At 41.9% G+C, this 17,382-nt stretch overlaps 1 protein-coding gene across 1 annotated transcript in view; it reads left to right on the top strand.

Annotated features, from left to right (window-relative positions):
• The first annotated feature begins 2,671 nt into the window (after positions 1–2,671).
• Positions 2,672–17,382, top strand: part of MED23 (mediator complex subunit 23) — a 54,458-nt gene continuing 39,747 nt past the window's right edge. The window contains exons 1-10 of the mRNA XM_084624350.1: positions 2,672–3,139; positions 8,672–8,703; positions 8,828–8,915; positions 9,906–10,030; positions 10,181–10,292; positions 11,028–11,126; positions 12,046–12,147; positions 13,407–13,476; positions 16,061–16,173; positions 16,947–17,042. Coding sequence (XP_084480476.1) covers positions 3,080–3,139; positions 8,672–8,703; positions 8,828–8,915; positions 9,906–10,030; positions 10,181–10,292; positions 11,028–11,126; positions 12,046–12,147; positions 13,407–13,476; positions 16,061–16,173; positions 16,947–17,042 — 897 coding nt within the window. The 5' untranslated portion in view covers positions 2,672–3,079. The remainder of the gene's footprint in view (positions 3,140–8,671; positions 8,704–8,827; positions 8,916–9,905; positions 10,031–10,180; positions 10,293–11,027; positions 11,127–12,045; positions 12,148–13,406; positions 13,477–16,060; positions 16,174–16,946; positions 17,043–17,382) is intronic.

The following is a 17,382-nucleotide window of genomic DNA, read 5'->3' as shown; positions in this document are numbered from 1 at the left end:
AAGAACGCTTATCTCTGTCTCGTCCTGTGTGTATTGTATGTCTCCCAGTGTAAGTCAATTTGTGTATTGAGCCTCCTAGCTAATCAAGTTTACAAAATCCCAAGAGAGGGAAAGTTGCAGGGAAAAAAACAAAACAGCAAGGTGTATCATGTTTACCAGTGAAGACAATAGATTTTAAGTGTGTAACAGGGAATACTCTCCTTCCCTTAGGGGAGAAGCTGCCAGTGTGCATGTCTTATGAACAGAGAATCACAGCCAACCAGGGCTGGTAAGCACTGTGACAAACACTTGGGGGTGAGCTAAACTTTATTAGACAGGAAAGTACCTTGTTAATCAAGTCTAGAACTTAGAATGCATGCTATGTTTTTCTTTTATATGTGACCAATTGTTTCCAATACTTCTACCTACTTCCTATTACTTGAATCTTGATTCTTTGTTAAATAAACACATACGAATTAAGCAGAGACAGTGGTCTGAGATGAAGCTGGTAAACAAGGGGTACTGTTCCTTTGGGAACAGCAGCTCCAGAAATTCTATGAATGTCCAGTGGAACAGGGGCTGGACGCTCCAAGGGGATGCTCGGAGGACTTGGGGGTTGGAGCATGCCTATTGCTAACCTGCAGAGGGACAGTGGAGATTGTATATGCTGAGTGAGGATTGCTTGTGTTGCCCAGGGCTGGTGGAGTCAGGGAGATGACCTAAAGCTTCCTCATGCTAAGGACAGGTGGTAGTGAGGTGCTTCACAATGCTGGGTACCCCCAGGAAATGTCATACACCCCTTTTGCACTGGGAGCCTCCACTACAAAGACACACCCCACTCTTGAGCATTCCAGGTCACAATGCCACCCACTCAAATTTGGCCCTGCTGTCCCCGTCATGATGGAGGGGCATCCAGATCAAATCTGTAAGCTGGTGCTTTGTCTCCTCAGTTATTCCATAACAATCAGAAGCCTCTCTCCCTCGCCACAGCTGGGAACCTCTGTGTTATCAGACATAAGGCTTGTTCACATGGCACTACAGACTAGCCTAGAGGGGTACGAACTGCAGAGCATTCTAATGTGTAGTGTTCTCATTGCCCCGTGTAAACCCTGCTGATGTGAACTAAAAGGTGCCTAGTGTGTGTTAATGCAGTACAGATTACACCAACCCAAACTCTTAGTTTGCACCAGCAGGGTCTACATGGGCAGTTAGAGCACTACACATTAGAGCACTCTGCAATTCACATCCCCATAAATAGGTCTGTGGTTCCACGATGACAAAGAGCTTCTCCCAGAAATCTGCTGCCCTAGGCAGCTGCTTAGTTTGCCTCCGGCTACAGTGGGCCCATCCCAGGCTATCACTCTAATCATTGGACCAACCTTCCTCACAGTTGGGAGTCTAAGAGGCACAATAATCCTCTCCTCTGTTCGGGGATTCAGGTTGTCTCCTCTGCCCTCCAGCCTAGGCATCTCCATTTATGTATCTTATTAACTGGCTATATTATTTTGTGGTTGTTGCTTTTAGTTATGTTTTATTTGCATTAATTTTCTGTCAGGTGACCAGGATGAAAGTAGTCTAGCCTAATGGTCAGAGCAGGTGTCATGCCTAGGGTTCAGAGCAGGCGTCTGGAACCAAGCCTCAGAATGAGAAGCCAGAGCCACAGGTCAAGCCAGGTGTCAGGAACTGGAATGAGCAGGGGAGAGAGCCAGGAGTGGTTCATGACAGGGGAAGGTCCAAGGCAGGAGCAGTATGAACAAGGTAACACAGGAGCAATCACAGTGGTGGATGTAAGCATTTATCCCTCCAGTAAGCTGCTGAGGGTTTAAGACTTGGCCTGTTGGCCCCTGCAGCCAATCGGATGGCATGGCCAATCAGTCAATCTGCTTTAGTTGTACTGATGAGGTAGCTTGGAGACTAGCTCTGCTGCAGACTGTGATTCCTGACAAGAGTAGCAAGTGGAGTCATTGAGTACTGAGCCTGTCATCTGATGCGGTCACCATTATCCAGAGAAAAAAGAACAGGAGTACTTGTGGCACCCTAGAGACTAACCAATTTATTTGAGCATAAGCTTTCATGAGCTACAGCTCACTTCATCAGATGCATAGCTCATGAAAGCTTATGCTCGAATAAATTGGTGAGTCTCTAAGGTGCCACAAGTACTCCTTTTCTTTTTGCGGATACAGACTAACAGGGCTGCTACTCTGAAACCCATTATCCAGAAATAGCTGAAACCTTTCTTTTTTTTAAAAAAAAAACTTTTCTCTACATTTTTCAGGGCAAAACTGGAAGCCCCCAAAACATAAACTGCCTAGTTTTCAGGGCTTTCTTTTTTTCAACAAAACCCAAACAAAACCAGGCCTCGAGGAAGTGGCGAGGCTCGAGGGTTCGGTTTTGTGCCAACAGAAAGTTAAGGGGAGCAGCCTGACCCCCGTCCCCAGGAGTAGGGGGGCCCAGGAAGAAATTTTGCCCAGGGCCCTTACCACAGAGTGGCGGGGCTCAGCGTCCAGTGGCCCTGCCTGTGCCCCGAACGCTTGCGGGTGCTTTGCGATGTGTTCTCTCCTGTCACTCAACAAGCCCCTGGGTTCTGGGAGGCTGCCTGGCCGCGGCCTGCGCCACTGCGCACCAGCGGGACTTGCTGGATGAGCTCCGCGGGGCCGGGGAGACGCCTCTGCCTGAGTCCGCCCCAGGGCCCGGCCGGGCCTGAGCGAGGCGCGAGACGCCTGGTCCCCGCCATACACCCAAAGCCAGAGGCCGGGGCGCGGCTTGTGTTCGTGGTCTGTGCACGGAGCGGTTTGTCTCCGCGGCGCACACCGGGGGCGGCCTCGGTCCTGCGCGTACCGCTGGGGGCGGCCACAGGCCGGGGAAGGGCGAGAGCCGGCAGGCTGGGGACGGCCTCAGCGCGGAACTGCTCGGCCCGGGGAGCTGCTTCCTGGCGGGGACGGGTTCAGGGACGCGCCTGCCGCCGCCGCCGCCGCCGGACCCAGAAACCGCCGCCGCCCGGTTCCTCGGCCCGGCCACCCCGGGCGGGGGAGCAGGAGCTGGTCCCGCTTCGGTGCCGCCGCCCGCCGGGAGTCTGGGGCTGAGCCCCCGGGGCGGGGCCATGGCGATCCCAATGGTGCCGATGGAGACCCAGCTGCAGAGCATCTTCGAGGAGGTGGTGGTGAGTCACCGAGCCGGGCCGCCCCCCAGGGGGCCTAGGGGACTGCGGGGGCCTCTGGGGCGTTGGGCGGCGGGTCTGGGTGTTGCAGGGTCTGTGGGATGTGAGGCGCTGGAGGGGGGTTTGGCCCGAGACTTTTTTACAAATTGGGGAGTGATCCATGTTTGCCTTGTGGCCCTTGCTGATGCTGTCCCCGCAGCGGGGGCCGGGGGGCAGTACGGGCCCCTGTGTGGTGATGTTACGGTAGTAAAGAGCGGGTGTGTCCCGCTCATGAGGGGTTGAAAGAACGAGGCAGCAATGAAGCAGTTTGGTGGAAGAACGTAAGTCCCAGCTCGCTACTTGGCCTAACCGAAGCTAGATTGTGGTGGTTGGTAGATACGGCAGAAGCTGGTTTTAAGGAAGGATTTAAACGGAGGACAGATGGTGGCTTTGACAATTCTGATGGGAAGGGTTTTTTGTTTGTTTGTTTGTTTTTTCAAGAATAGGGGGATGACTTGGGAGAAATCATGGAAATACTTGAAAGAGAAGGGGGTGATCAAGGCAGGCATCCTTGGCAGAGCAAAGACAGGGTTGATGGGTCATTCAGTTGTCGAGCTGAGTAGCACAGAACTAAATGATAAAAACACCTGAAAAGCAAAACTGAGGAGTTTGTGTTTGATACGGTGGAGGAGAGGGGAGCCAGTAGAGTACAACGAGTAGGGAGATGTGGTTGAAGCCAGGAAGACAATCCCAGTATTTTTAGTGGACTTAAGGAATGTGATGTGGCAGGTATCAAAGTCAGCGAGGTTGGGTTACAGTAATCAATGCCTGGGATGACAAGGGCCTCAACGAGAGATCTGGCAGTTGGACAGAAAAGACTGAAACTTAAGCAGAAGCAACAAAACTTGGATAAGGCCTGGATATGTAGGTCTTAAAGTAGTCGTTTTCACAACAAACTCTTGCTGGTGGCCAGTCTGACATGTTTTCCAAAAATACTTAATTAACTTCAGGCAAAACAAATAAATATGTACCTATACATATCCAAATCATCGTAACATATTTAATGTAGGGGTTTTTTCAGATTCAATAATAAAAATAATATAAAGTTCTCTCTATTCTTTACTGGACCTAAACAGAATAGAAACCCAAATAAAGTGTTTTCCATCTTCTTGTCTTGTGTTGGTTGTTCCTTTTGCTCTTTTGGATGCCTTTTTTGTTAGTAAGTCTGCTTCTGTGAAAATGATAGTTGCTTGTTAATATCACTTTTCACAGCAAGTCCTGGGACAAATTAAGCCTGGGATAGGGGGGAGGCAGTGGAGGCCGGGAGGACTGGGGGAGAGATGGGAGTTGCGAGGGAGACATGGGGGGGGAGGGGAGGGGGTTTGAGCCATGAAGCCCAGCGGACAAAGCCGGAGACCAGTGCCCGAAGCCCCATGGCCAGAGCCTGAAGCTCTGGAGTCACAGCCCAAAATCCTGCCGGCCCACCACCCCAGGGCCGAAGCCCGAAACCTGGAAGATGGGTTCCCGCATTGTGTGTCTCCAGAAGCCGTACAGCACCAACTAGTGCTGGTAGGTACTGGCCTCAGCAACCAATGCCAAGGCGGTGCATCCAGGAACAGTAGGGAGGGGCCAGGCCGCTGCTCCTTTCCTCTCCCCCACCCCCATTACGGCTTAGGGAGGAGGCCGTTGCTTATTTTTTAACAGAAAAATGTATTTAAATTAGGGCTGTCAAGCAGTTAAAAAAATTAATCACTACTAATTGCATGATTAAAAAAATTAATAGCTATTAATTGCACTGTTAATAATGCAATACCATTTATTTAGATATTTTTGGATATTTTCTACATTTTCAAATATATTGATTTCAATTACAACACAGAATTCAAAGTATACAGTTCTCACTTTTTATATTTATTTATTAGAAATATTTGGCACTGTAAAAAAATCAAAAGAAATCGTATTGTTCAGTTCACCTAGTACAAGTACTGTGGCGCAATCTCTTTATCATGAAAATTGATTTTACAAATGTAGAGTTATGTACAAAAAATAACTGCATTCAAAAATAAAACAATGTAAAACTTTAGAGCCTGCAAGTCCACTCAGTCCTACTTCTTGTTCAACCAACTGCTCAGACAGACAAGCTTGTTTACATTTGCAGGAGATAATGGTGCCAGTGTGTTTACAAAAAGAAAAGGAGTACTTGTGGTGCCTTAGAGACTAACCAATTTATTTGAGCATAAGGTTTCGTGAGCTACAGCTCACTTCATCAGATGCATACTGTGGAAAATACAGAAGATGTTTGTTTTCATACACACAAATCATGAAAAAATGGGTGTTTATCACTACAAAAGGTTTTCTCTCCCCCCACCCCACTCTCCTGCTGGTAATAGCTTACGTAAAGTGATCACTCTCCTTACAATGTGTATGATAATCAAGGTGGGCCATTTCCAGCACAAGTCCAGGGTTTAACAAGAACGTCTGAGAAAGGGGGGGGGGAGGTTAGGAAAACAAGGGGAAATAGGTTACCTTGCATAATGACTTAGCCACTCCCGGTCTCTATTCAAGCCTAAGTTAATTGTATCCAATTTGCAAATGAATTCCAATTCAGCAGTCTCTCACTGGAGTCTGGATTGGAAGTTTTTCTGTTGTAATATCGCAACTTTCATGTCTGTAATTGCGTGACCAGAGAGATTGAAGTGTTCTCCGACTGGTTTATGAAGGTTATAATTCTTGACATCTGATTTGTGTCCATTTATTCTTTTACGTAGAGACTGTCCAGTTTGACCAATGTACATGGCAGAGGGGCATTGCTGGCACATGATGGCATATATCACATTGGTAGATGTGCAGGTGAATGAGCCTCTGAGCCTCCCCCCCCACCCCCCTTCTCAGACGTTCTTGTTAAACCCTGGACTTGTGCTGGAAATGGCCCATCTTGATTATCATACACATTGTAAGGAGAGTGATCACTTTACATAAGCTATTACCAGCAGGAGAGTGGGGTAGGGGGAGAGAAAACCTTTTGTAGTGATAAACACCCATTTTTTCATGGTTTGTGTGTATAAAAACAAACATCTTCTGTATTTTCCACAGTATGCATCCGATGAAGTGATCTGTAGCTCACGAAAGCTTAAGCTCAAATTGCTTAGTCTCTAAGGTGCCACAAGTACTCCTTTTCTTTTTGTGAATACAGACTAACACGGCTGTTACTCTGAAACCAGTGTGTTTACAATGTCACCTGAAAATGAGAGCAGGTGTTCACATGGCACTGTTGAAGTCCATGTTACAAGATATTTATGTGCCAGATGCATAAAGATACATATGTCCCTTCATGCTTCGACTACCATTCCAGAGGACATGCATCCATGCTGATGATGGGTTCTGCTCCAAACGATCCAAAGCGATGCGGACCAATGCATGTTCATTTTCATCATCTGAATCAGATGCAGCCAGCAGAAGGTTGATTTTCTTTTTCGGTGGTTCGGGTTCTGTAGTTTCCACATTGGAGTTTTGCTCTTTTAAGACTTCTGAAAACATGCTCCACACCTCATCCCTCTCAGATTGTGGAAGGCACTTAGATTTTTAAACCTTGGATCGAGTGCTGTAGCTATCTTTAGAAATCTCACATTGGTACCTTCTTTGAGTTCTGTCAAATCTGCAGTTAAAGTGTTTTTAAAATGAACAGCATGTGCTGGGTCATCATCCGAGACAGCTGTAACATGAATATATGGCAGAATGCAGGTAAAACAGAGCAGGAGACATACAATTCTCCCCCAAGGAGTTCAGTCACAAATGTAATTAATGCATTATTTTTTTAACGAGCGTAATCAGCATGGAAGCATGTACTCTAGAATTGCGGCCGAAGCATGAAGGTTCATACAAATGGTTAACATATCTGGCATGTAAATACCTTGCAATGCCGGCTACAAAAGTGCCATGCGAACGTCTGTTCTCACTTTCAGGTGATATTGTAAATAAGAAGCTGGCAGCATTATTTCCCTCAGATGTAAACTAACTTGTTTGTCTTAGTGATTGGCTGAACAAGAAATAAGACTGAGTGGATTGTAGGCTCTAAATTTTTACATTGTTTTGTTTTTGAGTGCAGTTAACCAAAAAAAAAATCTGCATATGTAATTTGCACTTTCAGGATAAAGAAATTACTCTATAATACTTGTTATGAGGTGAATTGAAAAATACTATTTCTTTATCATTTTTGCAGAGCAATTGTTTGTAATAAAAAATAATAAAAAGTGAGCACTGTACACTTTGTATTCTGTGTTGTAATTGAAATCAATATATTTGACAATACAGAAAAACATCCAAAAAATGTAATAAATTTCAATTGGTATTCTGTTGTTTAACAGTGCAATTAAAACTGTGATTAATTACGATTAATTTTTTCGAGTTAATCGCGTGAGTTAACTGCTATTAATTGACAGCTCTAATTTAAATATCTTTTTATATCCGCCCTGAAGCGACAAAAGAACATCATTAACAAACTTGAAATATTTTTTCTGAGAAGCTTGCTTTTGTCTGCAAAATTGTTTTGGGCTTATGGTTGTGAAGATCATCTGATAATGTGAACTGATCAAATACTGTGTCTGAATGTTAGGACAGACGCTTCCAATGGTTCTATTGTATTCATGGCTTTGCTGACCACTAGAGAAATTAACAAATAGTTGCTTTCAGTGCTGCTATTTGTAACTTTCATTACTCTGTGGATAGCTGTGAAACAGGGTATGTCTACACTGGAAACTTCAAAGTGCTGCTGTGGGAATGAGTGTGGTCACGCATGAGTGCTGGGAGAGAGCTCTCCCAGCACTCCTGGTAATCCACCTCCATCAGGGGATTAGCTCTGAGCCCTGGGAGTGTGGCTCCCTGCGTCTCATGCCTGTCTACACTGGCTCTTTAAAATGCTCAGACTTGCTGTGCTCAGGGGGGGTGATTTTTCACACCCCTGAGCCAGCAAGTTAGAGCACTATAAAATGTAAGTGTAGACAAGCCCTAAGTATCAGAAGGGTAGCCATGTTAGTCTGTATCCACAAAAACAAGGAGGAGTCCGGGGGCACCTTAAAGACTAACAATCTGTTACTGTTAGTCTTTAAGGTGCCCCCGGACTCCTAGCTGTGAAACTGACTTTAGTTTCTGTCAAGAACGTAGGAAGGTCAATTCTTTGCAGGTACTTGGAAAAGCTATAAGCTGCTGTAAGCAGGCAATGCAAGGACTTGCAGGTGAAAAGGACTGTCAAAGGCACCCTCTATTCCTTCACATCCTATTACCAGTAGAAAATAATACTTAAAATATTTAATGTCATTATATGTATACATTGATGTGGTGCCATCATCTTGAATATTGCGTTCAGCACTAGACACCCTATCTAAATATAAAAGAAGTGTGAAAGGACCATACAAGGGCAACAAAAATTATTAGAGGGATGGAAATAATCTCACTTTTCTCCTTTCTGAACAGTCTTTTTTAGTATATCATGTAAGAGGATATGTAGATCATTTTGCCATTAATCACCAAGAGTTGAACTTCAGTCTCTTTCTCTTACAGAAAACAGAAGTTATAGAGGAGGCTTTCCCTGGGTGAGTGTAATGACAATTTATTTGTGGCATGTGATTCATTGTGACTATCTTCTATATCTGCTATTTTAATTGTGCTACCTTTCAAGAACACATTGCAGATAACTAGTGTTCTTATTTGCAATAGCATGTTTATGGACACTCCTGAAGATGAGAGAACCAAATTGATCAGCTGCCTGGGAGCTTTTAGACAGTTCTGGAGCAGTCTTTCCCAGGTAAGCATTTCAGTATTGCTAATGTAGCTATATTTTACAGCACCTGATAGTGTACTAGATACATAGCTAAGGCATGATTCCTGTCCCAGACAGCTCACAGTCTAATTTCAGATGTGGGAAAGAAAAGTTGTAGGGAAATAACAAAACACTATGGTGATCTTAGACAGGAAGGATATTGATGACATCAGTGGAATTACATGATTACTTGGCAAAGGCTGGTGCATAACATGGTATAGTAGTAAAGAGTAACTCCTTTTATAAATATAAATATCAAAAGTACAGGGTCATTTCTGGGGTAAATGGGGTAATTTCTTATAGCTGTTGTGGTTGAAGAGGTTCTGAAGGAGGGGCTTGAATGAAAGGAGGGATATATTTCACGAAAAACATTTATGCATAAAATATTACTATCCCATGACTCGACCATTCTTGCAACACATGGGTCTTTGATATAGGTAGAAAGAAATGCATTATGCATAGGGTTTTCTAAAGCAATCATTGAACTTCTCTGTTTACTTTATGCACTGCAAAAATTCACTCAAATCTCTGTTGATGCATCCTGTGTTCGGCAGCCTATTCCACTCTATTTCAAAGTAATCTGATTAATTGTTCCTGTTCTCAAGTATCATTCCTTACTTTGGTATATCCTCCTATTATAAAATGTTAATATTGGCAAATTAATGGTTTAATTTAATTACATACTGGATATATGAAGTCTTCATTTCAACTCTGTAGTCAGACCAGCAATATACTTTCTTTGTTTCTCTTCACATAGGCTGTTGGGATATAACTTTGTATGTCACTGCTTGGGGAAATTTCTTGAAATAAGATAAAAGTGGATGTTAAAGAAGCAATCTTTGACAGATTAAATACCCAGAAGTTATTATCTCTCATTTATTCCTTTTTCTCATAGTGTAGCAATTTGTGGTTTTAAGAAGAAGTTACTTACATTGCCATAGTAAGTAGTTTCTTTTCCCCTCCACTGTTTTCTAGGAATCTCATGAACAATGTGTCCAGTGGATTGTAAGATTCATCCACAGCCAGCACAGTCCTAAAAGAATTTCTTTCTTGTATGACTGTTTAGCAATGGCAGTCGAGACTGGTCTGTTGCCACCCAGGTATGTCGAGTGTGCGTGAAGCACGAAATGCAATATGCGTAAGTTGTAGTATTGTAGACTAGTTAAAAAAGATTCCTTAAAACTAGTGTTCATTGGAAATCATCTTCTTATTTTTATACATCACTCACTGTTGTGTTCTTTTTTTCCTAGAATGGTGTGTGAATCTCTAATAAACTCGGACACCCTTGAATGGGAAAGGACACAGCTGTGGGCATTAACATTTAAACTGGTCCGGAAAATAATTGGAGGTGTAGACTACAAGGTACTTTTCCTAAGAAAGTTTGGAAACTCTGGTGTTTTTTATAAGTTTACAGTGCGTCTTTCTGGTGTTCCAGAGAAAGTGTTGAACCTGTCTCTGTCAGTTTAGTATTTCGTCATCAATTAAACCAGATATTCTTAACTTGTTTTCCTAGTGCGGACCACATCTTAATTAATATTTTCTGATGTACACCTCACTTCCCAGTCATGGTCACAGAGTCAGCTTACTTTCCATTTTCAATTCTAAACTAAATAATATTCCTAATGCAATTTCAACAATTGTTTTCCTGGAAAAGTATTATTATAAAAGCATTTAGGGTAATATCCTCACCCACATCTCTATGCTGTGTAAAGGGTCAGACTGAGCAGCAATCTGTAGGTGTAAAAGGCACCTAAAAGAAGCACTGTATCTGGTGTGGGAAGATTTTGTCAGTGCAGGCACTGAGGAAGACATTCGTAAATCTGCCTCTTGGGGTATGTCTACACAGCAAAGAAAAACCCTTCGCTGGCCCATGCCAGCTGATTCAGACTCGTGAGGCTTGGGGTGCGGGACAGTTTCATTGCTGTGATGACTTCCAGGCTCAGGCTGGAACCCGGGCAGTGGGTTCTGTACTGTGACTCTTAGAAGCAAAGCACTGAACCTTACCCGTAATATTTTCTGAGCTGTCTTCTGATACACTTTGGCTGCTAGAAATTGAGAATTTTTGTGAACGTTAATTTCTATATGATTTTCTCTCAGGGTGTGCGAGATCTGTTGAAGGTGATCCTGGAGAAAATCCTAACTATTCCTAACACAGTGAGCTCAGCTGTTGTACAGCAGCTCTTAGCAGCAAGAGAGGTAACTCTAAAATGTTATATGATGTCACAATGAAAGAGTTGGTCTCGATCTTTTGTCATGGATTTTCACAGTATTCTAAAGTGGATCTCTTTGGAGCCTTTTAGATCTGATATAAATGAATAGCTAAAGCTGATGATGTGTTTTCTACTGGCTCTTGTGCTAGTGTATTTCAGGGTCATCTAATGGTGAGCCTTCTCGTATTATCTACAACAGTGGTTTTCTACCTGAGGTCCGTGACCCCTGGGGGTCTACAGACTACGTCTAAGATTTCCAAAGGGGTCTGCGCCTCCATTGGAAATTTTTTAAGGGTTCACAAATGAAAAAAGGTTGAAAACCACTGATCTACAACATTGCCATTTCCAGGCTATCTGAGCTCCTGAAATGCCCGGGTATAGTAGAATGCAGTGATGTAACCATGTCGATCCCAGGATATTAGAGACACAAGGTGGTTTACCTCTCCCACCTGGGCATAGTAAAGTCCGTTTAGAATCTCAGCCTTAAAGGGATGCTAAATAAGCTTTATGAAATCAGTATTAATATTTTCATTAAACCAAAAAAAAAGAAAAACAGTTTGGATTTAAATATTTTCCATTGTTGCAACCAGATATTGCAATGTTGTGCTAGCGCATTAGAACCAGAAATTGAATCTCACCACTCTTCTTTCATTGTTCCAACTGAGTAAAATGTAAAAAGCAAACAGCATAAATGGTGAAAAACAAAATACAATTTCATTACAATTTCATTATAATCTAATGTGATACTAGTTAACACAAGTCACAGTTTAGAAAAGTAACTTAATGTCCCTTCAAATCTTATATGTCTAGCTTCTAGAGCTCATTGTAGTTTAAATATTTTGAAACAATTTGTTTATGGTAATTGTCCAAATTGCCTTACATTTTTAAATTTTACTTATTTCTAGGTTGTAGCCTATATTTTGGAAAGAAATGCTTGTTTATTACCTGCCTACTTCGCAGTTACAGAGATAAGAAAACTGTACCCTGAGGGAAAGCTTCCTCATTGGGTAAGGGTTTATTCATTATATTTTATAAAGTGATATGCTCCCCATTCTCTCCATACAAAATATTGGGTGTGATTTTAAAAAAAAAAAAAAGGATGCCTAATGCCTTGTCTATATCTAAAATTTAGGTTGACCTAACTACATCACTCAGGGCTGTGAAAAATTTCATGTCCTGTGCAATATAGTTTGGTCAACCTAACCCACACTGTAGGTGCAGCAAGGTCAACAGAAGAATTCTTCCATCAACCTAGCTGTCATCTCTCAAGGGGTGAATTTACTGGAATAACAGAAAAAACCCTGCCATCGCTGTAGTATTTGTCTGCGCTACAGCGGCATAGCTGCAGCTGTGCTTCTGTAGCACTTGCAAATATACACTTAGTCTCTGTTTGAGCACTAAATGAGGCCCCTATCCTGCAGTTGATTTGCTGGCAGATCCCTGTGCTTGCATGGAGTTAATGGCATGATCTGAGCATAAGTGCCTAACTTTCAAAATCGTTGAGTGCTCAGCAGGTCACATTGATTTAAAATTTGTAAAACTAGGCAACTTACTTAAGTGCCTAAATATGGACTTAAATTAGGCACCTCTTTAAAAACAACAACAAAAATGACACACAAACTTTGGCCATATTGCTTTAGATGTGCATCTGAATGTTATGTTCTTGAATTTTAGCATTTGAGACTAGGTTGAAATTCTTCCTGTGCCTACCAGCTTTATTCACACTCTCCATATGACTCGGAAGATAAGCAAATAGCTTTAATTTTCCAGTATGGCCAGTTTTGTGGCCTGATATTCACCATTACAGAATTATTTGGCATTCTTAAATAATGAAAACAGCCTTCACTTCCATTCAGTACACGTTTCCCTTGTCCTTTTGGTTCTTTTGAAGAACCAGATCTCTGGTTTTGCTTGCACAGAAAGGGGCATGTTTCTTTGATTAGAGGAGATAAGGGGTGAAACTCCCACTGATTTCACTGGGGCCAGGATTTCATCCAAGAAGTGGTAAGTTAAGTGCCTTTGAGGAATTGCTCAGGAGAAGAAAATGGTGTTCTATTGCTAAATAGAATTTTAAACCTGACATGAAAAGCACGAAATAATGTACATTGCAAGAATGTTGTACATATGAAAAGTAGCTATTTCGATTTGCTCTGATTTCTGCCAAAAAGAGCATATATCCTTCAAGTAGCTTACCTGATTTAATGTCTTGTTTTAAATTGAATATTGTGTTAATGTAAATAATTTAGTATTAATAATCTTCTTTCAGTTGCTAGGTAACTTAGTATCAGACTTTGTGGATACCTTCAGACCCACCGCAAGAATAAATTCCATTTGTGGTAAGAAAGCATGAGTGAATTGAATTTTTAGCCAGTAGGCCTAGCTAATTTGGGTTTAGCTTTATATGTTAATCCGTGCAAAATGCTTGAGTGGGTAGCATTTATGTAATACCTATCAATGACTTTTTTTATCCTGCCTCAATTTTTAAAAAGTTTGAAGATTTATTTGGATTAACCAGATTAAAAATACTGCTTTAAGCACAGATAGAAAGTGGAAAATTGCTTCTTTTTACTTGCCCCTCTGCACAAAGTGATATTGTCCTTTCTGTGGTTTTAACCTGGCCTATGAATTTAAGGGTGTGCCTATATTTAATTACCTTTGCACTATGTGTCATAGGTATGCTATGTGTCAGACTTAATGGACATTTTCTGAATCAACATCTAGACTAGGGATTTGCACCATTGCCGAATTCCCTAATTTATGTGAACCTTTAGTCTCCATAAAAAAAGGCTCTTTCATTCAGTTTTACTTTTCTCAAGAAATCTGCAAAAGTTTGATTAGGGCATTTCAGTCCTGTTTAATACTATTTTTGCTCTTTTAGAAGAAGAGGGATGCTTTTTTTCCTGTACATCTTAAGAAAAGTAACTCCTGTATTTACTGCTGTTATTTCATTCGTCTCTGTACAGGAGCTAAAATTCTGAGAGCTTCCATTATCTCCAGTTGATTTCTTTAATACACAAAAGCAACATAGTGGGATTAAGGATGTAATGTCAGCTGTAAACCACTGAGTTCCTTGATTTTTTTTTTTTTGTTTATTTGTTTTTGCAAGAGTATGCACACACTCTTAAGTATATTTTACCAAACACATGGAAAAGATTTATTCATGTGACTCTCAGTCCTGTGTATAGTAATCCAGCTGGTACAGTATAGTGTTATAACTACTGCAGAAGGCAGGAAACCAGAGTGGGTGGACTAACCATCTACAATAACTCCTCACTTAACGTCGCCCCGGTTAACGTTGTTTCGTTGCTGATCAATTAGAGAACATGCTCGTTTAAAGTTGTACAGTGCTCCCTTACAATGTTGTTTGGCAGCCGCCTGCTTTGTCCACTGATTGCAGAAAGAGCAGCCCGTTGGAGATAGCTGGTGGGGGCTTGGAACCAGGGTGGACTGGCAGCCCCTCATCAGCTCCCCTAAGTTCCCTGTGCGGCAGCCGCCCAGCAGGCTATCAATTACCGGGCAGTTCAGCTGTCCCTCTTCCCACTGCCATGTGCTGCTCCTGCCCTCTGCCTTGGAGCTGCTCCTAGAAGCCTCCTGCTTGCTGTGCGGGGGGGAGAGGGAGGAAGGGGGTGCTAATGTCAGGGTGTCTCCTTCCCCCCGCTCCTGCCCCCCATCTCCACAGAGCAGCGGGGGACACCACAGGGCTCAGGACGGAGGGAGCTCGCTGTCAGCAGCTGCTGTCTCAACTTGCTGATCTACTTAAAAAGGCAATGTACTTAGAGTGGAGTCAGCGTACTGAAAGGGGCAGTGCAAGTCTCTCTCTGTCTCTCATACTCACATGGTGTCTCTGTCTCTCTCTGCCATGCTGTCTCCCCTCCCTCCATTCATGCTGCCTTGTAGAGTGTAAGGCTACATTAACAGCAATGTGTTAATCCTTGAGGGCTTAGCTGAGTGCTAGTTCATCATTCAGCAGTAAGGCATTCCCTGGGAAATATCCCACCCTCTTCCACCCTCTGACTTCACCACCTCAACCAAGCTTCACAATCATCATTGCTGTGTACAGTATTACATTCTTTGTTTAAAACTTATACTGTGTGTGTGTGTGTATGTATAGATATAATACTACACACACATATACAGAGAGAGAGTCTTTTGTCTGGTGAAAAAATTTTTCCCTAGAACCAAACCCCCTCCATTTACATTAATTCTTATGGGGAAATTGGATTTGCTTAACATCGTTTCGCTTAAAGTAGTATTTTTCAGGAACATAATTACAACTTTAAGCGAGGAGTTACTGTACTTTAATAGGGTGAATGGGGGAAAATAGTTATCCTTTAATTTCATTTTGTTTGAGGGAAGTTGAAGGCTCAGTGTAGCCAAACTGAATATTATTACATTACTTCTCTTGTGCTTTTGGATGTAATGACAATAAAAGAACTATGACCATCCAGCGAAGAGGCTTGACCCATTTACAGTAAAAGGTCCATCATGGACCATTATGGCTGAAATACAACTCTGCTTTAGTTATAAACATTTACTGGACCAAATAAAAGTTTTATGGTCTGGGCATATGCTGTGAATAGGAAGACTTCTGAGGATAAATAGTATATTTTAGTGTCATATTACAAGTATTTTAATATATCTGGGGATGTCCAAACTGAACAGTTTATAGCAAAACATAATAGTTGAGTTTGCCCTTTAGCTAATGAGTTGAAATTTCTAATGCAAAAGGAATGATTGGTAACATTGGGAGCTTCATGCTAGCCAATTCCTGAGGTGGGAGATAACAGATTTAAATAAATGTAGTGGAAAGGAGTATTGTTAGTAGTTTCCGAGGTGGGTTCTTGACCTTTAATGATTAAGTGCCATAGCCGCTCAACTTCCTTAGCATTTATCCTTTCTCATTCTGTGTAATATGTGCAGGACGTTGTAGTCTTCTTCCTGTGGTAAATAACTCTGGCGCCATGTGTAACTCATGGAAGCTGGATCCTACAACCCTTCGTTTCCCTTTGAAAGGACTCTTGCCATATGATAAGGTATGCATGTGTAAGCCTCTTAGTTATGAAAGCTTTGTGTGTTTAATCTATGAAATTACTATTTATTTGTAGATTAGAGAAAGGAAGAGGGCAATAATTTTGAAAACTTGGGCTATCCCATTTTCAATTAGAACTTCAAAATTAATGAATTTAGTAGTTTACTAACAGATTAAAATCCTCCAAATACATGACACAGCAATGGCAAACCATACACACACCAGGTGGTATGTGATGTTTTTACTGCCTGGCACACTGATGCCCTGAGTTCTGAGAAGCAGTAGGTGTTGCATGCACCTGTTCTGCGTCTGTGTGTGTGTGAGAGAGGAAGATACAGAGGAAATGGAATGTGGAAAAAAAAGAACTGTGTAGTTCATGCCTTGCATAACGGAGCAGGAAACTTGATTTCACATTTTAAATTGGTCTCAGACCCCAGGAGCACTGTGGAGGCAGTGTGCTCAGCCCCTTATTGAGAGGGATCTCGTTGGTCTCCTGAAGGTGCTCTACCCACATTTCAAAGATGTTTTCCAAAAAGTATCCCATCTTCATGTTGTTGAAGAAGGTCCCCCACAATTAGAAGTGTAAAACCAGGAGGAAGACACTCTCTGCTGATACTTACCTTCCTCTTGGGTATTTGAGAACAAAATAGTTCACCACCAAATGGTACATACCTGCAAATATAAACATATTGAAAAGAATGCATTTTTAATTTTGTTACATTTAATTTAATCTTGAGGCAATGTTCGCGTATGTTTGTTTGTTTGTTTGTTTTTAAGGATCTGTTTGAGCCACAGACTGCTTTGTTGAGATATGTGCTGGAACAACCGTATTCCAGGGATATGGTCTGCAATATGCTAGGTCTGAATAAGCAGGTACTGTACTATACTGTGCTGCACAATTTAATTCTGCATAGAATCTGCACTATTCTTTTCTCTTTTCTTTGCTATAGCTAACTGAGCAAAACAGTTTAGGTCCAGACAGTGATTTTTTTTTTAATATCATATTAGGTAAATTGGATTCTATATTGTACCTATCATTTTTATATTGCTTTAAGGGTGTTTAAATTGAAAAGTAGAGATTTAAAATATTGATTTTTTTTTTTGCATTGCTTTTTTTCCCTATAAGGCCAGCCTCAAATATACCTTTGACAGACTATAACTTACCAAAGACAATTAGATTTTTTTTTAAAAAAAGTTCTTGTTAATGTTCATT

Source organism: Lepidochelys olivacea (assembly GCF_965140295.1).
Source record: "Lepidochelys olivacea isolate rLepOli2 genome assembly, chromosome: 3".
NCBI classification, from domain to species: Eukaryota; Metazoa; Chordata; order Testudines; family Cheloniidae; genus Lepidochelys; species Lepidochelys olivacea.
This window is presented reverse-complemented; position numbering and strand designations above follow the sequence as displayed.